The following is a 24,185-nucleotide window of genomic DNA, read 5'->3' as shown; positions in this document are numbered from 1 at the left end:
GAAGGTGGTTGAGGCCAGGATATTGGACTCATTTAAGAAATAGCTTGTTGCTGTGATAGGGAAATGTTTGGGTAGGTTTTCAGGAAAGATGAGATGAACATGTCATTGTCCCATCTTGTGCTTTTCTACTTTGTGATAAGCTAGGTGGACTGGATGGTCTTTTCTGGCTCTGTTCATGTCTTTCTCTGACCAGTTTGGGAAGTGAACCTCTATCCTGGGCAGTTTCCCTCCTCTGTTAGCACAAAGCCCTCCGTGACCTTGCCCCACCCTACCTCTGTGACCTCCTTACACCCTAGCAACCCGCCTGCTCCCTCCTCTCAGCCGGCTCTGGCCTGCTCCACATTCCCCTGACCCACCCGCCCCACCAATGGCGGGAGAACCTTCAGCCACTCTGCCCCCAATCTCTGGAATTCCATCCTCCAATCACTCTGCCTCGCCCCCTCCTTAGCCTCCTTCAAGTCCTGCCTCAAAGCCCTCCTCTTCAACCATGCCATCGGCCACCCCCCTTTCCCTCCCCTCCCTTCCCCCTCCTGACCCCAGTTTGGGTCTGAAATGCTGTACACTGTCCAGTGCCTTTGGAAGTCCTCCCGACATGAAAGGCACTATACAAATTTAATCTTCTTGTTGTTGAAGCTTGTTGGGTTCTGAGCAATGAGCAGAATCAGACCAGATTATTTTTTATAGCCTCTCTTTAAATAAGGACCCAAGAACTGAGCAACCAATGACACTCAGCAACTCATGCTTTAAAAATTCTTTACTTAATATGAAATGCAAAGTTTGTTAGTTCAAATATCACAATACAACAGAGGTGTCAATAGCGTAGACACATGTCCATATTAAAGTCAATTGGTTAATTCACAAACAACAGGCAGAAGTCAAACAACAGGCATCGGATGAAAAGTCTCTTGCTTCAGACCAGAAACCTCCTGCTTGGGTTTATTGATCAAGAAGTCAAAGTTGATGATGGACAGCTGAGCCGTGCACTTTATTCAACAGTAGTTATATATTGTCCATCTTCTCTTCCCGTTACCTTTAAAACAATTTCAGACGTTCTGGAATTTCTGCAGTTTTCCTTCTTCCTGAAATTGTTGGAATTAACGAAAGTTGATGAAATGATGGAATAGTTTAAATCTGGTGCATTTTAAACTCGAAGACAGTACATTGGCTTCACCACTTCATATCATCACATGAAAGATGGCTTTTTATGTGGAGAGCACCTGATATGTTATGTCTTAGGTTGAACAAAGTGTAGTTTGGCCATACACCTTTAATGATCAATTTTCTATAGGCAGGATAAGAATAAACAATCTTTCCTTTCTTACATCCATGAAGCAATTGTCTCACATAAAAGGAATAACAGAATACAATCAGTACAATTGTTATTTGTTATTGAACACTTTAACACGACACTGATTAAACATGAATCTGTTATGGGAAAACCTCTTCAACTACCTCATCGTTAACACAACACTAATTAAAAGATGAATTTGTTATGGAAAAACATCTTCAACAATCATAAACAAGTCATCTTGACATTTTTCTAGTTACATCATCACTTTTAACCATTAATCAAGATAATTCTTTTGACTACATAGGTTAACATATATTCACAATTTCAGTTATGAAGCGAGATCACAACAAGCTCACACTGTCAGTCAGGTTCCAAACCACTTCCCTATTGGTCAGATCCTGGGTCTTGCCCTGTGCCCCTCCACTCTGCCCAGTGCCTCCTTCATTCCCTGCTCTGTGCCCCCTCCATTCCCCGCTCTGTACCCCCTCCGTTCCCTGCTCTGTGCCTCCTCCATCCCCCGCTTCTACCCTGCTTTCAGGCAATGCATTCCATACCCGAACAACTCGTTGTGTGAAAAAAATTATCCTCAAATCCTCTCTGGTTCTTTTGACAACTATTTTAAATCTGTGACCTCTGGTTACTGACCCACCTGCCAGTGGAAATAGTTTCTCCCTGTTCACTCTATTGAATCCCCTCATAATGTTAACCTTTATTAAATCTCCTCTTAAATTTATCTGCTCCAAGGAGATTAATTCGAGTTTCTTTAGCCAATCCCAGTTTTTCTAGCAAGATCAGGCCATGTTTCAGGCCAATGATGTGTGAACGCTCCTGACATATAATTGTATTTATAGCAGGAATAATAAAGCTGAGGACTTACAATGTTTTTCAAAGAAGTTTCCTGACTGGAAAGAACGGATGGATCAACACGTGACATTACTCCAAGAGATCGCAAATAATATTGACGAGTGTCACAAAGGTGCCACCATTGCCAATATTACAGGGTCTTCTGTAGGTGTTGTTGGAGGGGCTCTAACGATTGGAGGATTAATTGCTGCCCCTTTCACATTGGGTACATCATTGGGTACTCACGGGTGTGGGAGTTGGGGTGGGTGTAGCTGGTGGTGTCACTAACATCGCAGCTAATGCAGTAGATTCTGTTTCACAATCGAATAAACAAAAAAGAGTTAATGAAATCATGGAAGAGTATAAAAGGGACAGTGAGGAAATGGCAGATTGCTTCAGTAAATTCTGCAATGCAGTTCATTTCTATGAGAATTGCAGTGACGAATTAGTAAAAGATGCTTTCATTGGTGTGACTGAGGTCTTTTCAAAAAGCACAGGTGTTATTGCTACAGTGGCTGCAGCAATGTCCAAACAGTCCTTAAGAACATTCAAGGCGGTTTCTGGCGTTCTGTCAGGACTCTTTGTTGTGTGGGATATCTACTCTATCACAGTGGATTCCATTGACCTTAGCAAAGGAGCTGAGACAGAAATGGCTAAACAAATACGAGCTGTGGCTCAAAAGATAAAGGATGAGGTAAAGAAGTATGAAGAGGTTTATGAAACTTTAAGTCAAACTGTAAAGCAAAACTAGCCCAATGTGCAGGACTCGTGGCTAACTTTGACTTCAGTGCCTGTCACAAACCCCATTTGGGCAGATTGTTAGTAGATTGCATTCTTGTTGTTTATGAACCTGTCCATTTTTCAACAATATATTAAATTGGTTACTCTTTCTGTGATCTATTTCATGTATTTATTTCTGATTCTATTGATTGTTCAGTCTAACCTATTGGTTTCCCTATGTCCTGCATGTAGTGTGTGTAAGCTTGGCTCAGTTGGTAACACTATCTGAATCAGAAGGCTGTGGGTTCAAGTCCCGCATCAGGACTTGGAACTCAACAACAACAACAACTTGCGTTTATATAGTGCCCCTTCACACAGGGGATCCCAGAGCGCTTGACAATGGGGGAGCACATTGCCGAGCCGGGGAGAGGGGGAGGTGACCATAGGCATAGTCGAAGAGGAAGGTCTTCAGGGGCAATCTGAAGATGGGGAAGGAAGGGGCAAGGTGGAGGGATAGAAGAAGTGTGTTCCAGAGTTTTGTGGCATAGTGGCTGAAATCCCAGCCACCGATGATGGAAATGAGGGCACAAGGGACATGCAGAAGGTTGGAACCAGTCGAGCGGAGGCAGTGGTTAGTGGGTTGGCGAGTAAGCAGCTCGGAGAGTAAGCAGGTCAGAGAGGTTGGGAGGTGCCATATACTCCTACACTGTAGTCTGCCCTGCACTGCAATATATCGACAGGCTGCCTCTCCTGTGCTAATGGATCTTGTGATACTCTGATTCCCAAATCCATGGTACCAGCTCTCTCCACAACCTGTCACACTCCTCTATACTGAGGGACAATTCCACAGGCATCTCCTTTACCTCAGCCTGAGCTCCCATTCATATATGACCCAGAGAGTGAGGGGCAGGAGATCCCACCACCCCGGTCTAACACGCTCTAACACACGCTCTTCTTGGTTAGGTGACAGAATCATATGTCAGCCTGGTTTATGATAGTAATCTTGGCTATGAGTCAGAAAGTTGTGGGTTCAAGCCCTTGGGTCGGTGATTTGGAACTCACATAGTCTAGGCCGCAGGGCCAGCCTTTTGGCTGCCGAGGGCCGGATGCCCTATTTGAGAAATGTCCATGGGCCACATAAGCAATATTTTCGTGTCTCCCTTCCAGAAATATAATATTTACACAGCGTCTTTTTCACATAGGAAGGACATCTCAAAGGGTTCGACACTGCCAGTTGAGCACCTGAGCTGGGGATGGGAGCTGAGGGAGGTGGGATGGTGAGACAAAAAGATAACTGAAAGCGTAGGTGGGGGCAAAATGGTGATGTGTGGGGACACGAAGCAAGCCAGTGTTTGCTGGGGAAAGGGAATGGTCACTTGGGAGGTCACAGAGGGAGGCAGGGCGGGGGGATGAAGAACGTAGAGGAGTTTCTCACTGGGGAAACAGGGAGCTTTCTGTGATGAAACTGCACAGCCTGTACCTCAGTGTCCCCCCGGTTACCTGCCCCCCCACCCACAACGGTCGAGGGAGGCTCTAGTAATCCAGCCTGACAATGAATAACAAAACACTTCTCTCCTCTCTCTCTGCTCTCTCACTCTCTCTCACATGCTCTCTCCCTCTTTTAATCACTCTCGCTCTTCCCTCTCTCTCATGAATTCTCTCACACACACTCTCTCTCAATTACTCTCTCTCACTCCCTCTCACACCCTTTCTCCCACACATTCCCTGTCACCCCTTCTCCCCCCTCTCTACCTCTCTTAATTACCTTTCTCAGTCCCTCTCTGTGCTGCACTTACACTCTCTCCCGCGCTCTCTGTAATCTCTCACACATTCTCTGTTTCTTTCCCCCGTCAATCAATCAATCTCTCCCTTACTCTCTTTCACTCACAATCACTCTCTCTCTCTTGCCCTCTCTCTCACTCACTCTCTTACTCCCCTTCTCTCACATCTCACTCAGACTCTCATACACAATCTCCCTCTCTCAATCTATCTCACACTTCCCCCCCGCTCCCGCTTCTCTGAATCAGCTGTGCAGGTCACTATCTGCAATGGCAGGAGGCAATGGCTGGTAAGGATGCGGTGGGGTCCAGCATACAACAACAACAACTTTATATAGCGCCCATCACTTGGGGTAGTGTCCCAAAACACTTGACATTGGTGGAGTCTGACACCAAACCAGGGGGAGAGGGCAGTGGGTGGGGGTGAAGGGGGGTTTGGAGGTGACCATAAACATGATCAAGAAGGAAGATCTTTCGGTGGGATTTGAAAATGGTGAGGAAGGGGACAAGGCGGAGGGATTGAGGGAGAACGTTTCAGAGATTCAGGGCGTAGTGGCTGAAGGCACGGCTACTGATGGTGCAGCAGAAGGGGACAAGGAATGAAAAGGAGGCTGGAGACAGCCGAGCAGTGGTGGAGTGGGGGGTTAGCAAATCAAATAGGTAGGGAGGAGGGGAAGAGCATGCAGGGATTTGAAAACAAATGAGAGGATTTTAAAATCGATTTATTCGGTAATTGGGAGCCAGTGGAGCCTGTTGAGGACTGGCGTGATGGTGTTCAGTGTGTGTGATAGGGAGCCAGTGGAACCTGGCACAGACTGGTGTGATGGGGGTACGGAGTTTCATGCAGGTGTTCCCTCCTTGTTCCCTCCTATCTCTGCGACCTCCTAACCCCCTACCATCCTGCCCGCTCCCTCCGCTTCACATCCCCCTGCCTCGCCAATGCTGTACCATTGGGTGGGCGGGTCCTCAGCCACACTGTCCACACCCTCTGGAACTCCATCCTGCAGTCACTCTGCCTCGCCCCCTCTCTTGTCTCCTTCAAGACCCATCTCAAGATCCTCCTCTTCGACTGTGCTTTCAATCACCCAGCCTCTCCCCCTACCCAGCACCCTCCCCAGTCCTGACCCCCAGCTCGGATCCGAAACACTGATCGATCATCCAGCACCTTGGGAAGTCCTCCCAATGTGAAAGATGCTGTACAAATGTAATTCTGTTGTTGTTGTTGATAGAAACATTAACAACAACAACAAATTACACTTGTATAGCGCCCTTCACTTCGGAAAGACGTCCCAGGGCATGCTTCAGTCAACTTTCCAACTTTAGGTGGTCCTAAAATTTCTCCTACCCTCCCCATTTTCTTGTTTACAATGTTAAATTGATGCCCTATAGTTTACTGACAGAAGAAATAAAGTCTCCCTATTGACTCTATCAAAATCCCTCATAATTTTAAAGTTCTTTGTCAAGCCACACCTCAACCTGCTTTGTTCCATTGGATAAAAGTCTCACTACCTACAGTCTCCACTCATTGACCAAACCTCTCATCCCTGATATCATCCCAGTAAATCTCCTCTATTGCCTTGACGTCTTTCCTGAAGTGGGGTGGCTAATACTGGATGCAATATTCTAACTGTGATTAGAAGTTTAGCATTAATTTTTGCTGTTATATTCTGTATAAAATATATATTCTCTGGACATGTCCTTATAAAACAATACACTGGCACAGTGTTAGCTGTTGTTGGGTTCAAAGGAATAGCCAGCAATGGAACAAACTGCTCTTTATTAACCAGGCTATCGGCAAGCAAAGGAACAGATCATTGTGTATTAGCCTGTCAACAGTTGCGATCAGCAGTGGAAACAACCATTCTATTCGCTAAAGTATGGAGTCAGGAACTGAAGTTGTTGGCTTAACAGTTCATTTATTTCTGAGGCAAAGTTTTGCATGAATCAACCATCAGGGTGCAATAGCAGTATTATACTCATGTACAGTAAATCACCGTAGTGACAGTATCAAAGTTCATAGGCAGCCGACAAGGAGTCTCTTGGTATTGGGGACGCTGATGATCAATCTTTTGCAACTTGTGTTCTTGTGTCGTCGACGTCTGTTCTTCTTTCCTCTTCTGATGTTACTTGAATCTCGGAAACCTGGGCTGGGAGTTCTCCCTCCTGGCTGAGTGAACGGTACACACTCGCACACTGAAGTGCAGCTCATCTACACACTTGCTCATATCCTGGTTATCTGCCCCAGTTATCAGCTTGTTTCACCCAGCTGGTTATATTAATCACATCAGCTTTGGCTGATTATCACAATGTGCATAACAGTAATTAACAGCAGATGACGACTCCAATAACAGATTCTTTCTTAGCCAATTAACTCTTCATAATCCATTACATGCCGCAGTCCCTCTGCCTTGTCCCCTCTCTTGCCTCGTTCAAGATCCATCTCAAGACCCTCCTCTTCAACCGTGCTTTCGATCACCCTCCTTCTTCCCCTACCCTCCACCCTCCCAATCCTAAACCCCAGCCCGGGTCCGAAAAATTGATAGTCGAGCGCCTGGGGACGTCCTCCATGAGGATCACACTGACAGTGAGCTGGGTACAGTGTAACATTGATGTCTATAAGGATTACATTTGCATTAAACTGGGCACAATCTAGATTTGATCTTGTCAGGATTACACTGGTAGAACCTGAAACAGTTTTTCAGTGATTAATAATAATTGCTGGTATTTGATATAGCGCCCTGCACATATTCAAGATGTCAGAGTGATTTACAGGATTGTAATGTGTACAGGGTTGTAAAGTGTAACAGCTGTATTTATTTGAGAACATATTGAAATTAAATTGACTCCTAAAATGAATCTTATTCCCACAAAGCAATTGGACCCAATTAACTGAACCGAAAAGCAAACTGCATCTAAAGTACCTGATCTCACTATTTAAACATTATTTCAGTAAACATGACCCTCAATCAATGTTCTCGTTCTATGCTCACACCCTTGAGTTTCTGCTGTATATGATGTCCTGCTCCAGCTCAGTACATGACCTAACCCTTAAGCACGCAGCTCTGTTTTCACGACCCTCAGTGTTGCAGATTGAAAGTCAGTAGGAAAAGGACATGTGAGCATCAAATGGAGGTAGGAGTGAACAGGACAACTCGGGCAGGCTGAGCGTACAACAACAACGACATGATTGCATTTATAGAGCGCCTTTCACGTCGGGTACGTATTCAAATCCATTCACTCCCTGGCACCTCCCTACCTCTCTGACCTCCTCACTCCCCAATCCACCACCCGGCGCCTCCGCTCAACTCATCACTCACACCCTTCCCCCCACCATCGGAGGTCGTGCTTTCAGCCACTACGCCCCAAAACTCTGGAACACTCACCCTCAATCCCTCTGCCTTGCCTCCTCTCTCCCCTCTTTCAAATCCCACCTGAAAACTTTCCTCTTCGACCACCTCCCCCACCCAGCTCGGAGTCAGGCTCTGCCATTGTTAAGCGCTCTGGGACGCTACTCTGAATGGAGGGCGCTATACAAGTGCAAGTGATTGTTGTTGAAAAGATGCTGATGTTGAGCCACATATTTTTATATTTTATAAAGATTTTCAAATATTTTGCATCGTCATTTTTAAAATGTTATAATTCCGCCCAAATAGTGTAATTTGTGAGGATCCTACAGAGATTTCAAGGCCACGTTGAAGGTTATGTTTTCACATCTTTCTTCACCTTCGATTGTGTGTCGCAGACCTTGTTCATCTCTGTAGGTTTCACCCCATATTATTCATTTGATTTGTTCTTGAAAGTTTAGCAGCTTTTCAAGGCGAAGACCCTGGGTCTGTAGAGGGGGAGGGACAGAGGAAACATCTCCCTCTACAGAGGCAGTGTCCTATCATTAACAAGGCCGCCCAGGCCTGTACAGAGGGACATGGTTCCTCTGTCCCTCCCCCTGGGCCACCTGATTGATTCACTTTCCTGTCGCACTGTAATTTTACTAGGATGTCATAATTTATAAGGATGTTCCCAGGGATGAGTGGATATGACTATCAGGAAAGACTAGACAGTTTGAAACTTTTCTCTCTCGAGTTGAGATGATTGAGAGTGAAGCTAATGGAGGTGTTTTAGTTTATTAAATTAGTTGATGAGTTAGATGTTGATGTTTTACGTGTTAGTGAGTCCAAAACTACAGGAAATACATCTAAAATAGTCAGCAGGAGATGTTAAACAAAGTTTAGGGGGATTTCTTCACACAGAGGATGGTGAGAATGTCAAACTCACTGCGGAAGCTATGGTTGCAGCAGAAAGCACCAATCTATTCAAGAGAAAACTTGATTCATACATAGTAGAGAAAGGAATAGGGGTACAGAAGAGAGGAAAGGGACAGGCGGGCTCATGTACTTCACTCTTACGCTCAAACATTCGCTCACTCACTCACTGCCTCACTCCCTCCATCGTTCATTCCCTCACTTGCCCGTTGCCTCACACATTCATTCACTCCCTCCCTCCCTGCCTCACTCACTGCCTCACTCACTCGCTCACTTACTCGAAAGTTTAAGATGAAGAAGACCCTTTGACACACATAATCTCATCCTCAGGACTAGTTGGGCTGTTTCCACCCTGCATCATTCACTGCAATACCTTCTAGAGGATTATAAAGCTTTTCATAAATCTTTACTTCATCCTCCATCTGTTGGGCCAATTTTCGGATCTGATTAGAAAGTTGTGTCCCCGATCCCTCTGCAAGTTCCAAGGAATCCTTTACTATAGAATAGATATCCCAACCAACAAGGAGTCCTGACAGACCCAGTGTGCCTAATGCTCGTTTGCTCATGGTTCTGGCCACCGCTTTACCTGCTGATTTACCTGCTGCTTTACCTGCTGCTTCTTTCGCTGCTTTGCTCACTGCTTTACCTGCTGCTTCTTTCGCTACTTTGCTCACTGCTTTACCTGCTGCTTCTTTCGCTACTTTGCTCACTGCTTTACCTGCTGCTTCTTTCACTGCTTTCCTCATTGCTTTACCTGCTGCTTCTTTCGCTGCTTTCCTCATTGCTTTACCTGCTGCTTCTTTCGCTGCTTTCCTAATTGCTTCTTTTGCTGATTTCCTCGCTGCTTCTTTAACTGCTTTATTTGCTGCTATCTTTGCTGCATCTCTCCCTGCTATGCTTGCTGCTTTGTGCGCTGCAATAAGAATCATCACCCTTTTTGTTAAGGTATCAGCTATTTTCTCCACTGTACAATTTGAACCATCAAGGCAGGGATTTAAGAATTGAATCGTTTTAACACACTGATCGCAGCAATCTGCCATTTCTGCACTATCCTCTTTATATTGTTTCATGATTTCATCTATTTGTTTTGCTATGTCCCCTTGTTTAAAAGCATCCACACCACTAGCTGCAATGTTAGTGACACCACCAGCTACACCTATGCCAGCTCCCAAACTTGCAAGCACCAATGATGAACCCATTGTAAAAGGAGCAGCGATTAATCCACCAATGGATAGAATTCCTCCGACAGCACCCATTGAGGACCCTGTAATGTTGGCTATTGTGGCACCTTGGTGAACTGTGTCAATATTGTCGGCAATATTGCACAGTGCTCCTTTGTATTCCCTCATCTTTTTTTTCCATTCAGGAAACAGCTCTTTAAAGCGTTGCACTTCTTCAATCCTCTTTTCCATCTCAGCTTCGAGGGCTTCCCTGTTTATATAATAAATACAATGATATCTGTTCTCAAATAAATTCTCACATAAATACACATTGTCGGCGAAATGACAGTTTAGAACAACACATAGTTTTGAGCTGAAACCTTAAAGCTTAACAAAAAAGGGCGCAATATTTTTGCTAAAGTGAGCAAAGCAGTGAGAGATCCAGCAAGGAGAGCAGCAGAAGACGATGATTTACAAATTTCCAAAAATAAATATTTCTTTTCCAGAGGCACAGGCATTAATAATAATAATAATAATCCTTGCATTTGATATAGCGCTTTCCACGTCTTCTCGACGTCTCAAAGCGGTTCACAGAATAGACTGTAAAGTGAATTGACCGTATATTTGTGGGTGAACGCGGCAGCCAATTGCGCACAGCAATGTCCCACAAACAGTCGTGGATTGAAAATGACCAATTTATTATTCTTTTGTTTTGGAGGGATTATTATTAGGCGTGTGGAGTAAGGAAATTTGCCCAAAGTTTCACTCTGCCTGGAATTGAACCCAGGTCTCTTGCTTGCCTAATAATAATCCCTCCAAAACAAAAATAATAATAAATTGGTCATTTTCAATCCATGACTGTTTGTGGGACATTGCTGTGCTCAATTGGCTGCCGCGTTCGCCCACAAATATACAGTCAATTCACTTTACAGTATATTCTGTGAAGCGCTTTGGGACGTCTAGAAGACGTGAAAAGTGCTATATCAAATGCAAGGATTATTATTATTATATTGCAAGGCGAGTGCTCTAACCATTGAGCTACAGGACTCCATTACTACTCTAGCTCCCTTCAACTTTTGCCTTTGACACTTTAACGCATTTTCTAGCCTGCTCCACATTCCCCACCCAACCCATCCCACCCTCTGAAACTCCATCCCAAATTCCCTGCAAGTCTCTCCCTGTCTCTTTCAAGGCATGCCTCAAGACCTTCCTCTTCCACCGTGCCTTCAGCCAACCTCCTACCCTCCCTACCCTCCACCTTCTCTGATCCCCCCAGCCCACCCCCTCTCGGGTCCTCATCGCAAATCCCTAACCCCTGATTGTTCAGCGTCTTGGGAAAGTGAAAGGTGTTTTACAAATGTAATTTTGTTTTGTAGTTTGTATTGTGAGAATTAATTTGATTTGATGTATAATTTTGATTCTGTAGAATCTTACTCATTATTTATTAAGCTTTACTACTTAAATAGGAATTTATGTCAGTTCATATTTCACCGCAGGGTCACAAATTTAAATAACGCTTATAATTGGTGTCCAAACAGGGAACCTGTGCTGTTGAAGTTGGACAAATACAAATTTTAATATTGTCTAGAAATTGAGTATTAGACCTGTCACGTTTAGAACAGTTGGAGAATTAGAAAAAGTATTCTAAAAACATGGCAGATTCAAACAGAGCATATGTGGAGAAAAGGTTACCTGAACATGTGGAGCTTTTTAAGGAGGCACTACCAGTGACACTCCGATTGAGACATATGGATGAATTGTTGCAGAATTAAGAGATAAAAGAATAAAAAAATAAAAAGGATAAAAGAATAACTGAACTGAAGCTGCATGGATTAAAACCTTGCAGATTTCTAAATACAGATCTCTGAAATCAGAGAATTAAGAGATTTAAAAGGGTTCAAAGAAACCCTGGAAACAGAGGTAAGAGAGTTGAAAGAAACTCAAATGGAGCTCAAACAAAACTGGATAAACAGTAAAAAAGAGTCCAAGAGGCCGAATACCAAATGATTGATTTTAGGGATAATCTGCAAAGAGAACAGTTCAAATAGAAGGGAAGAAATTGAATCTTTTAGATGCGGAGAGTACAAAGTTTAGAAGTTTACACCAAATATTATCAGGCACAGGCAACTAATATTTTGAGGCAAGTGCAGGAATGGGGTGACAAGATAAATGAATGTAAGAGCAAAATATTAAACAACTTGAACAACAGAACAGTGATTTACACACTGTAATTAGAGTGCAAGCAGCTCTGTCACAAAAAGCCAGAAAGGGGAATCGCACGTTGCATCCCAAAAAGAAATAGAAAAAATACAAGAACAGCACACAGTTAACATAACATGTAGGAGCAGGAGTAAGCCATTCGGCCCTTAGATCATGGCTGATCTTCTAACCTAACTCCAGCTAATAACCTGACTCTGCCTTATCCCCATATCCCTTAATCCCTTTTGCAATAAGAAATCTATCTATCTCAGTCTTGAATATGTTCAAGGAAAAGAGTTAAGAGGGGTATAATCAATACCATGACTGGACACAGTAACTGCTGAATCAAGATGGGAATTTACTCCCAAATACTGAAAAGTGAAAGCCTTGTCATTGTATCCAACCCCTCAACACAAATTGAAACCTAACCCAGATGGCGAGGATGAAGAGGTAGCTCGAGTAAAAATACCATATGACACAATGCAACTACAAGTAATGGCAAATATCATTCTCAAATTTGTTGGAAAACCGTATGCCTTTAATCATTTAATGAGGCAGAGCGCGGAGCTATACAAAATACACGTGATGTGATGATAAAGGACATTTCAGGTTACTAGTAGCGATATTGTCCACAACAATGTTTAAAACCTTATCAGTGGACATGAAATATGGGAAAGGCGTTCTGCCAACTTCCAAGGAAACATCTTAAATGCCATAGGATATGATAAAGGAGATCCCAATACAGTATTGGAGCATTGCAGACAAATACCAGGAGAACATCCAAAATGTTATAAAGACAGACAATGGGAACTATTTGAATATCGAATATTTGGTCCATAATAATCTGGATCACTTTGCAGAATAGCACAGAATGATCATTACCCATTCCTTACCACCGTACAAGTCTAGATTTGAAGAAAGCTGGGATAGGAACAATCAGTACTATGATGAGGCGTAGATCACAAGGAGAATGGTAATGAAGTGGGAGTAAGACAGGGTGAGAAAGAAAATTTAAGAAGCCATAAAGGAAATACATTGGTGGAAAATAAACCCAGAATGATGTGGAAAAATGAGGGACTCTCACAGGTTGGAAATGGAAACCCAAATTTTCACCTCCAAGAAGTCCTGTAGCTCAGTGGTTTGGAGTCCTGTAGCTCAGTGGTTAGAGCACTCGCTTTGCAAGTGAGAGACCTGAGTTCAATTCCAGGCAGAGGGCGAAACCTTGGGCAAGTTTCCTTACTCCACACAGAGCCTAATAATAATCCCTCCAAAACCAAAAACAATAATAAATTGGTCATTTTCAATCTACGACTGTTTGTGGGACATTGCTGTGCGCAATTGGCTGCCGCATTCGCCCACAAATATACAGTCAATTCACTTTACAGTATATTCTGTGAAGCGCTTTGGGATGTCCTCCCGACGTGAAAAGCGCTATATCAAATGCAAGGATTATTATTATTATTATTATTAAAGAAGGGAGAAACCGTAAGTGTAAAGAAACAAGTGGTTTGTTTCCAATGTGGAAAATCGAGACATATCAGTCCTCAGTGTAAATCAAACATAGAATGCCATGCTCCGGCAATGTCAATGAACCTTCAAAAGCAAGGTCAACAAAGCCAACTTCCCCAACCCCACTGCTGTCCCCTCTCCTCTTTTCAAACATGACTAAAGACCTTCCTCTTCGACCGTGCTTAGGGTCACCTCCTCTCTCCCCCCCGAATATGCGTCAGGCTTTGCCATTGTTAAGAGTTCCGAGACACTATTCCATGTGAAGGGCGCTATATAAATCCAAGTTGTTGATGTTAACATTAAATTCATGCAACTTAATTTGCTCTTCTACCATAATAAAACCACTTCAATGGTAATAACAAAATATAATAATCCTTGCATTGATATAGCGCCTTTTCACATCTTCTAGATGTCTCAAAGCACTTCACAGAATATACTATAAATCGATTTGACTATGTTTTGTGGGCAAAACACGGTAGCATGATAACAGGAGCATTTTCTTAAATGTAGTTTTAGATCTCCAAAATCAGAAGTTAGTTTTCTAATGTTGGGGTGAAAAAGGAAACTTTCAATGTTTTAATTATATTGACAAATATTACTATTACTGCGCCTTGCTTCCTCCCTTTCCTCCTTCAAGGCCGGTCTCAAGACCTTTCTCTTTGACCGTGCCTTCAGCTCCCCTCTCGACTCTCTACCCCCTCCTCGCTCCCCCCCTTCCCTCCCCTCCTCGCTCCCTCCCTTCCCTCCCCTCACCCTGACCATTTCCCCCCAGCTCGGGTCCCGACCCAACTGCCATGGGACGTCCTCCTGGTGTGAAAGGCGCTCTATAAATGAAATCTTGTTGTTGTTGTTGTATTACTAATAATAATCCTTGCATTTGATATAGTGCTTATCAATCAGTAAGACATCTCAAAATGCTTCACAGATTATATTGAAAAGTGGATTAACTGTATATTTTGTGGGAAAAATGTGGCAGTAAGTTGCACATAGCAGTATCCCACAAACAGTTGTGGATTGAGTGACCAATTTTTTTTAAATTGAGAGATTATTACCCCCAGAAAGCAATCCACCAATTGTCTAACAACCAGGTCCCTATTTACTGATAACTAAACAAAGGTGTGTGGAGTAAGGAAACTTGCCTAAATGTTTGCCCTGCCCAGGAATCGAACCTGGGTCCTATGTTCTACTCCCTGCAGGGTCCCACAACAATATCTGACCGTGATGCCTACAACCCAACCCAGACTTTGGTGAAATATAGAAAAAACACGATCAAACAGAGAGCAATGCAGAGAGATGAGAAGAAGAGATTCATTCACAAAATCAGGCAGTTTATTCAGGAACTGCCTCATATTTGTACGTACCTGTCTTCATTGCATCCTTTACTGTCTGTTAAACAATTGAGAAACAAACCATTATTGCTGGTTATTATAGAGTGAACATGACAGAATACTCATTGACCACCACAATATTGGGGTGTTATATTATTGCATTCATTATCACTCTGTCAAATATTCTACTCTTGGCAATGTCCTTCAACAATAACTGACCGTGAGTGAACAAACTTCACCCCTCGGGTACAAAAAGTTATCAAAAAGGCTAATGGGATGTTGTTCTTTATCACAAGGGGGGCTGGAATATAAAGGAGAGGAAATGATGCTTCAACTATCTAATAATAATAATAATCCTTGCATTTGGTATAGTGCTTTTCAGGTCTTCTCAATGTCTCAAACACTTCACAGAATAGACTGTAAAGTGAATTGACGGTATATTTGTGGAGTCATGTAGCTCAGTGGTTAGAGCACTGTCAGTTATCTAGTCTTATTCAGACCCCATCTGGAGTTCAGCGTTCCGTTTTGGGTACCACTCCTCAGGAAAAATATTTTGGTTCTGGAGGGGGTGCAGCGCAGGTTCACCAGAATTATATCAGGGCTTAAAGGGCTAAATTATAAGGACATGTTGTTCTGCATTCCCTTGAGCTTAGAAGGTTGAGTGGTGATCCAATTGAGGTGTTTAAAATGAGGACGGGATTTGATAGGATTGCTACAGAGAAACTATTTCCTCTGGTGGGGGAAACTGGAACAAGGGGACATAATCCTAAAATTAGAGCTGGGCCATTTAGAAACAAAATCAGGAAGCACTTTTTCACACAAAGGGTTGTAGGCCAGAGTCCACTGATTGGAGGGAGCGGACAGGTTGGTATTGGCTGAATAGGTCACAGAGGTAGGAAGGAGGAAGGTCGTGGAGGCCTTTGAAAACAAGGACGAGAATTTAGAACTCTATCCTCTCCAGCAGTGTAATCTAATTATACAGAGCTCTGAATAATATACAGCTTGTAGAGGGAAGAGCTGGGGAGCTGACAAGCAACGAGAAGCATTATAATCAAACTTGGATGTGATGAATGTATAGACAAGGGTCTTAGCAGCCTGAGGGGAGAGACACCAGAGCAATGTTGCGGAAAGGCAGAATGGGTCATGGCACGGATGTGAGGAATAAAGAATAGTTGAGGGTCAAACAAGATGCCAAGGTCCTGGACTGACTCAGTGAGGTGGTGTGGCATCCTTGGAAAGTGATGCTGTCAGTGCCTGAGGTGAAAAGGCACTGATAGGAGCCAATCAGGAGGGCCTTGGTCTTGTTGACAGTCAATTGGAGAAAATTTAGCTCTCATCCAGAACTCGATGTCTGACAGACCATCCATCAGGACAGCAGTGGTCCTGGAGTCGAGGGTGGAGGCAGAGATATGTGGAAGTTGACCCCATGTCTGCGGATAACGACACCAAGAGGGAGCGTGTAGATATTGAAGGGGAGAGGACCAAAGGCAGAGCCCAGAGGGACACAGATGTGGGGGCTGGAGGAGAAGCCGTTCATGCAGAAGTAGAAGTTCAAGTAGAAATTGTGGGAAAGATAAGATTTGAATCAGGCAAGGACAGGATCATGAAGATTCACCAAACGAGAGGCAGGGGAGGAGGATAGAATGGTCAACAATAATAATAATCGTTGAATTTGATATAGCACCTTATCACGTCTTCGAGACATCTCAAAGTGTTTCACAGAACACTTTGCATGTCAAAGTCAGCAGAGAAGTCAAGGAGAATGAGGAGACAGAGGGAGTCTTGGTCACAGGTAGCCAAAGAGAGCAGGTGGTGGGTTTCATTTCGGTCATAATGTGGGAGAGGAGGGGGAGACAGGTTCGAAGGTGTGGAGGGAAGGATGGGTAGGGCCCCAGGGTGTGAGGGGGATATGGAGGGAGTAGTAATTGTAAGGGCAGAAGCAGCTGAGCGGATCCCCTTAAATTTGGTTTTGAGGAAGTCCAGCATCTCCTTGCAGTTGGCATTGGAGGATAGGATGGGTGAATCATGAAAGGGTGGTGAAGAAGAGGAGCCTGAGACTGTTGGCCTCAAAGATTATCTTGGAATATGAGAACGATTTAGCTGAGGCAAGGGCAGAATGGTAGGCTTTGATGTGGTCCAGCCAGATCTGCCAATGGACCATTGCATTGTGTTTGGTCCAAGTCACCTTGTCAGCACGCACCTGTGCCTTGAGGGAGTGGAGGTGGCTGGTGTACCGGGGACTTGCGTGAGTAGGAGATAGTTCAGGAAATGAGGGGGACAAGGGCATCAAGAGAGGTGGAGAGGGAGTTGTGGAGGTGTTCCAATATTCCTAACTGTTCAAGTATGGAAAGAAACAATCAGAATTCCTCAGTTTGTGGTACAGAAATACTGTCCACAACACAACATTCACAGATGCTCTATCAAACAGTAAGGCTGAGCGACAAGTTGTCCAACATAGAGCATACTAACAAAAATCCTTGCATTTGATTTAACACCTTTCACATTTGGAGAATGTCTCAAAGTGCTTTAAAGGATATAAGGTAAATCAGAGTTGCTGTGTATTTTGTGGGTGAATGCAGCAGTCAATTTGTGCACAGCAATGCCACGAACAGCCGTGAAGTGAATGACTCATTTTATTTGGGGGATTGTTAGTGAGGACACCAGGAGAAACTCACTTTTCTTTTCAAATAGTTCCGTGGAATTTTACTATCCATGAACACTGGGCTAAGACAGGCACCACAGGTCAGTGACTGAATGAGGAATGGACCCCAATATGGGGGAAAAAAACATGTGTGATTGGATAAAAGGGCTGAGAATTCTTACAGTGTCAGCTTTGCCAGTCCATATCTTCAAGACACCGGATGAAGAAATGAGATCTGACACCTTCAATAGAGGAGGAAGCCATGACTCAGGTCTTCACTGAGCTGCTGACCCTGTTCATTGGGTGTTCAAAGCTGATGGAAAGGGATAGGGATCCTACTCCGGGCAGTGTATGAATGGGATTACGATAGGTGTTCGTGGCTTCTGCACAATCCAGTCATTGCTGCAGTTTGTCTGTATTTGAACATCCCTCAGCAGTTTTCATAAACTGGAAATCATCGTGAAACCTTACCTGACATGAGAAACCATGCTGCCAGAAGGACTAAGAGGAAGAGAACGATGAGATTAGACCAGGATCCTGTAACCTCAACGATCATGTTTCTGAAGAGGTAAAGGAAATCAATATTACAGGAGTGCATCTCTATTCATTCAGTCCCTCAAGCCCATTCTGCCATTCTATAAGATCATGGCTGATCTGTTCCTCCAGTCCAATTATCCACCCTTGCCCCATAAACCTTAAAACCCGATCTACCAAATTCTAGCTATATATGAAAATTCTTGTAAATTGGAATGGAAAGTGCACACTCCCTGGAGGGAGCCACCCTGCTTACAGGAGATTTCCAGTAATTCTGAAGGTTTTCACATACCTTTCCCCCCTTTCAATCCACACTTCCACACTGCCCATACCACAGAAACAGCCCTGGTCAAAGTCACTAGTGACATTCTGAACATCTGTGATCAGGGCTCCCTCTGCCTCCTTGTCCTCCTCGACCTCTCTGCTGCCTTCGACACTGTTGACCACTCTATCCTCATACACTGCCTCTCCTCTTTACTTAATCTTCGCAAACCTGCCCTTGCCTGGTTTGATTACAATCTCTCACACCGTCTCCACCATTGCCTCTAACGGTTTCTCCTCCAGCCCCCGCACTGTCACGTCTGGCGTCCCCCAGGGCTCTGTCCTTGGCCCTCTCCTCTTTAACATCTGCATGCTCCCCCTTGGTGACATCATCCGCAGACATGGGGTCAACATCCATATGTATGCAGATGACACCCAACTCTATCTTTCTCCACCCTCAACTCCAGGACCACTGCTGTCCTGACAGACAGTCTGTCGGACATCAAGTTCTGGATGAGGGGAAATTTTCAACAGTTCAATGCAGGTTGGGGGGCAGTGGGGGAGGTAACCTTATGCATGGTTGAAAAGGAACGTTTTCAGGCAAGACTTGAAAAAGGGGAGAGAGGAGGCAAGGCGGAGGGATTGAGGGAGTGTAGTCCAGAGTTTTGGGATGTAGTGGCTGAATAGAGATCCAGATAGTTAAGGCGGAGTGCGGCCACACCGGGATTTGTACATTGGGCGACAGAGAGACAATGGAGCCTGATGACATTGATGGATGCAACTTCAATTTTCTATTGTCCATTCCAGTTTTTCTGTTATATGAACAGGTTTTCTATTGTCTGGTTGGACGAGTCAGGTTGATGTTGATGATTATTCACTACAGGAAGTCAACACACCCTGAAGGGCTGAAGAGCAGCCATTTTTAGACACAGTCAGACAAAGTCAAATGAAGTGTAAAATGGTTTCTGAGGGGGTTTGATAATCTGTAACCAAACCCTATATCCATAATAGTAACAGAACACAGGCCTCAACCACACATCACACGTATCACTGTGCACTGATCAGCAATAATCTGTTACTGTTTAACCTCACAATCTGTTTCAGAATGTTAAATCCTCCAAACAAAAGGCAAAGTACTGTCGATGCTGGAAATCTGGTATAAACACAGAAGTGGCTGAAAACACACAGCTGGTCAGGCAGCATCCATGGGGAGAGGAAATTCCTCTATCCTCTGTTAAGTCCTCTATCGCATCTTTTCTCTGTCTCACCAAAAACAACCCCAATTTGTTGAGCCTCTCCTGAAACCACGGCTGCTCATAGAATTACATAGAGCATTACAGCACAGACACTGCCCATTCAGTCCATAGCCTGGTGTTTATACTCCATATAAACCTCCACTCTGATATTCATTCCCCTTGAGAATCAATGCCGTCCATAGCCTCTCTGTGGCTGTGATAATACATACACTATTCTAACTAATGAAGTAAGCACTTTCTGCTTTACAGTCAATAACTACAAAGCACAACTTAATTTGTCTTTTTATTCTCTTTTAAACCTTTAACCTACATATCCTTACGATCTCTCTGTTCCTCAACATCAGTAAAAGTTACTCCTGGTTACAGCACTAGGTGCTGAGACAATACAAATTGTTAACATTGATAGTTCAGCAACAAACAACCCATTTACCTGGTAGCCTGGGTGACCTGTGTGACTGACCGGCTGAACATGACATGCATAAAGGTGTGCGCAAATTTACAACACAACTTTCTTTCACTTTCACTTTGAGTATTTCTGTAACTAATTCACATATGAAATTATCTAATTTTATTCTAACATTGCGGCCTAGTTGTTCATTAAGGAACAGACTAATTCAGGACCTAGAATCACACAATTATACAGCACAGAAAGAGGTCTTTCGGCCCATCGTGTCTGTGTCGGCTCTTTAAAAAGAACTATGCAAATCAATCCCACTCCCCGCGCTCTCCCTATAGCCTTGCAAACTGTCCTCCCAAAATAATTGTCTATTTCTCTCTTAAAAGTTGTTATCGAAAACAGCTTTCACCACCCTTTCAGGCAAAATATTCCAGATCCGAACAACTTGCTGCGTGAAAAACTTTCTCCTCACCTCCACTCCCCTCTGTTTCTTTTAAAACTATTTTAAATCGGTGTCCTGGGGTTATCGACCCACCCGCCAGTGGAAATAGTTTCTCCTTGTTCACCCTATCGAATCCCCTCATAATTTTGAAAACTTCTATTAAGTCTCCTCTTAACCTTCTCTGCTCCAAGGAGAATAATCCCGGCTTCTCTATCCTCTCCTGATAACTGAAGTCCCACTTCCTGGTACCATCCTGGTCAATCTCCAATGCCTTGACATCCTTCCTGAAGTGTGGTGCCCAGAACTGAAAACCGTACTCTAGCTGAGACTTAACTAGTGTTTTATAAAGGTTCATCATAAATTCCTGACTTTTGTATTCTATGCCCCTATTCATGAAGCCTAGTATCCCATACGCTACTTTAACAGCTTCATCAACCTGTCCTGTTACCTTTAAAGCTTTACTTAGATGGCAACCCACATAAGTCTCTCTGTTCCTTCAATTCCTTTCAGATTGTACCATCAGTTTATATCGCCTCTCCTCATTCTTTGACCCAAAATGCATCACTTTGTATTTCCCCACATTAAACTTCATCTGCCACATGTCTGCCCATGTTACCAGTCTATCAATGTCCATTTGCAGTTTGCTACTATCGTCCTCACTGTTTACTACTTTTCCTAGCTTAGTATCATCAGGTTTGTTAGACATGATTTGTCTTTAACAAATCCGAGTTGGCTGTCCTTTATTAACCCATATTTTTCTAAGTGAGAATTTATTTTGTCCAGGATTACAGTCTCTAGAAGTTTCCCCACTACCGTAGTTAGGCTGACTGGCCTGCAGTTCCCAGGTTTATCCTTCTGGCACTTTGTGTACAGGGGAGTAACATTTGCAATGCTCCAGTACACTGGCACCACCCCGATGTCCGAGGAGGATTAAAAAAATGTGGCCAGAGCCTTCATTATTTCCACCCTTACACCCTCAGTAATCTAGGGTGCATCCAGTCCAGACCGGTTTACTTATCTACCTTGAGCACCGACAATCTCTTTGCCCCTCTTATTTCCTTTTTCAGTTCTCTTCCATACTTTCTATATTCTATTTGATGATCTTCTGTATTTTGGACCTTTTTCTGTTTATTCCCAATTTTTAATCCCAATTTCCTTATTTATCCAGGGAGGTTTGGATGCTCTATCTTTCCCCTTTGTGGAAATTATTATTTCTGTCCCCAAACTATCTCCTCCTTGAAGACTTCCCATTGCTCGTTAGCTGTTTTACCTGCCAATCTTTCTTTCAGTCCACCTTGGCTACGTCCCTTTTTAACTCACTGAAATTATCCCTCTTCCAGTTGAGTATCTTCACCTTTGATGCTCCTTGTCCATTTTCATAAGTACACTAAACCTAATGATGTTGTGATTGCTGTTGTCAACAACAACAAAATCACACTTATAGAGCTCCTTTCACGTCGGAAGGATGTCCCAAAGTGCTGAACAGTCAGGTGTCGGGGCCCGAGCATGGGGTGGGGTGGTGTAGGCGTGAGGGAAGGCATAGAGGTGAGAGGCAGACCAAAGGCACGGTCGAAGATAAGGGTCTTGAGACCGGCCTTGAAGGAGACAAGAGAAGAAGCGAGGTGAGGGGACCGTGGGATGGAGTTCCAGAGTGTGGGGCAGAGAGGTTGAAACCCCAGCCTCCGATGGTAGGGCGGGTTGGGTGGGAGACATGGAGCAGGCCGGAGCCTGATGAACGGAGGGAGCGGGCAGGTTGGTAGGGAATCAGCAGGTCAGAGAGGTAGGAGATGGCAAGGCCAAGGTGAAGACAAGTATCTTGAACTCAATGCTCTCCTACTAAAACCTGCTCCACTTGCCCCACTTCACTCCCCAGAACTAAATCCAGCACTGCTTCCTTCCTCGTTGGGCTGGAAACACATTGATCCAGAAAGTTATCCTGCACATCCTTTCCCCTCCTTGCACTGTTATTTTACCAGTGTATATTAGGATAATTGAAGTCCCCCATTATTAACATTCTATTGGTTTTGCATCTTTCTGAAGCCTGCTTGCAGATTTGCTCATTTATCTCCTTCCCATTATTTGGTGGTCTATACTATACACCTAACAGAGTAACAGATCCTTTTCTGCTCCTTAACTCTAACCAAATAGATTCTGTTTTTGGACACTCTAGCACATCGTCTTTTCCAGGTCAGTAACCGTGTCTTTAATCAATATTGCCACGCCCCCCCCCCCCTCGTTTTTTGTCCTTCACTATCCCTCCTGAATACATTGTAACCAGGAATATTCAGCTCCCATTCCTGCCCTTGTTTGAGCCAGGTCTCCTTTATTGCCATACATCATAACCCCACGTGGAAACTTGAGCCTGCAGCTCACCAACCTTATTCAACACACTCCGTGCATTTATGCACATGCACTCCAAGATCGTTTTAGTTTGTTCTGCATTTCTCTCTCATCTAATCCCTCCTTTTTCTACATTATTCCTTATTACATTGTTATTCTTCTCTCCCAGCCCTCTATGTAATTTGTTTGTTGTCTCTAATGCTACATCCTGATTCCCTTCCCCCCTCAAAATTATTTTAAAACCTTCTCCACAGCATAGTTAACCTCCCTGCGAAGACGTTGGTCCCTGTTCAGGTGTAACCCATACACCTTGTACTGGTCCAAACTGTCTCAGAGCTGGTACCAATGATTCAGGAACCCTGAAGCTCTCCTTTCTGCACCATTTCTCCACCAATGCATTCATGTGTTTCATCCTGCTGTTTTGATACTCACTTGCACGAGGCACTGGGAGTAATCCAGAGATCACCACCTTTGAGGTCCTATTCTTTAGCTTTTTCTCTAGCTTCTGACACTCTCCTTGTAGGATCTCAGCCCTTTTTTTCCCTACGTCATGGATCCCAACATCGACCACAACCTCTGGATGTTCCCCTTCCCCCTGTAGACATTTTCCACCCATTCCATGATGTCTTCAACCCTAACACCAGGAAGGCAACACACCATGCGAGAGTCACGTCTTGGTTGCAGAAATGCCTGTTTACTCCTTTCATCCCAATGACAATTGCATTGACACTTTTCCCTGTGTCCCCCTGTGCATCCAATTGCTTTTGACTCCCCTCCCGAGAGCTATCATCACCCTGACCGGTATTCAGTACAGAGAATCAGTTTGTGAATGCCACACTGTCAGGGGATTTCTGCATGGTCCGTTCCCTCATCCTATCATGCCAGGTGGTCAACCACCCACTCTCCATCTGAACCCTCTGTGGCTGTGGGGTGACCACCTCTTGAAATGTTCAATCCATGAACTCATCACCTCCCGTATGCTTTGTAATGACACCAGCCTTTCCTTGAGCTCAGAAACTCCAGCCGAAGACACTTCCTATACATGTGCTTGTCCAGGCCACACAAAGCATCCTGGAGTCCCCACATGGCATACATTGTGCATGCAACCTGTCTCAGCGGCCCTGACATTTTTTTATATTATTTTAATTTAACTTACATATTTTGTAATTATGCACCTCTTTGCCCATCTACATCGAATTCCCATTCTCACCAAATTTCTGAACAGAA

At 44.0% G+C, this 24,185-nt stretch overlaps 2 protein-coding genes across 2 annotated transcripts; one reads left to right on the top strand and one right to left on the bottom strand.

The window, feature by feature from the left end:
* Nucleotides 1–2,164: 2,164 nt before the first annotated feature.
* LOC121849702 (apolipoprotein L3-like) lies at nucleotides 2,165–2,885 on the top strand. The gene is given in 2 exon segments (XM_042338259.1): nucleotides 2,165–2,371; nucleotides 2,373–2,885. Coding segments are annotated over 2 exon segments (678 nt in total). The 5' UTR covers nucleotides 2,165–2,206.
* A 6,338-nt stretch (nucleotides 2,886–9,223) lies between these two features.
* Nucleotides 9,224–20,259, bottom strand: LOC121849701. The gene is made up of 4 exons (XM_042338253.1): nucleotides 20,210–20,259; nucleotides 18,200–18,288; nucleotides 15,121–15,145; nucleotides 9,224–10,322 (listed from the first exon to the last, which is right to left on the bottom strand). The coding sequence occupies exons 1-4, from the start codon at nucleotides 20,257–20,259 to the stop codon at nucleotides 9,224–9,226; spliced, it is 1,263 nt and encodes a 420-aa protein (XP_042194187.1).
* Between the last annotated feature and the right edge of the window lie 3,926 nt (nucleotides 20,260–24,185).

The sequence above is a fragment of the Callorhinchus milii genome, unplaced genomic scaffold, assembly GCF_018977255.1.
Source record: "Callorhinchus milii isolate IMCB2004 unplaced genomic scaffold, IMCB_Cmil_1.0 Scaffold1, whole genome shotgun sequence".
Classification (NCBI taxonomy): domain Eukaryota; kingdom Metazoa; phylum Chordata; class Chondrichthyes; order Chimaeriformes; family Callorhinchidae; genus Callorhinchus; species Callorhinchus milii.
This window is presented reverse-complemented; position numbering and strand designations above follow the sequence as displayed.

What these genes read in the sequence shown, in the direction of transcription:
- LOC121849701 (XM_042338253.1), bottom strand. Translation starts at nt 20,259, where the DNA reads ATGCATGTCATGTTCAGCCGGTCAGTCACACAGGTCACCCAGGCTACC. An exon ending in CAGGTCACCCAGGCTACCAG is followed by an intron (nt 18,289 to 20,209) that starts GTAAATGGGTTG and finishes TTACCTCTTCAG; the next exon opens with AAACATGATCGTTGAGGTTA. An exon ending in AGCATGGTTTCTCATGTCAG is followed by an intron (nt 15,146 to 18,199) that starts GTAAGGTTTCAC and finishes ATTGTTTAACAG; the next exon opens with ACAGTAAAGGATGCAATGAA.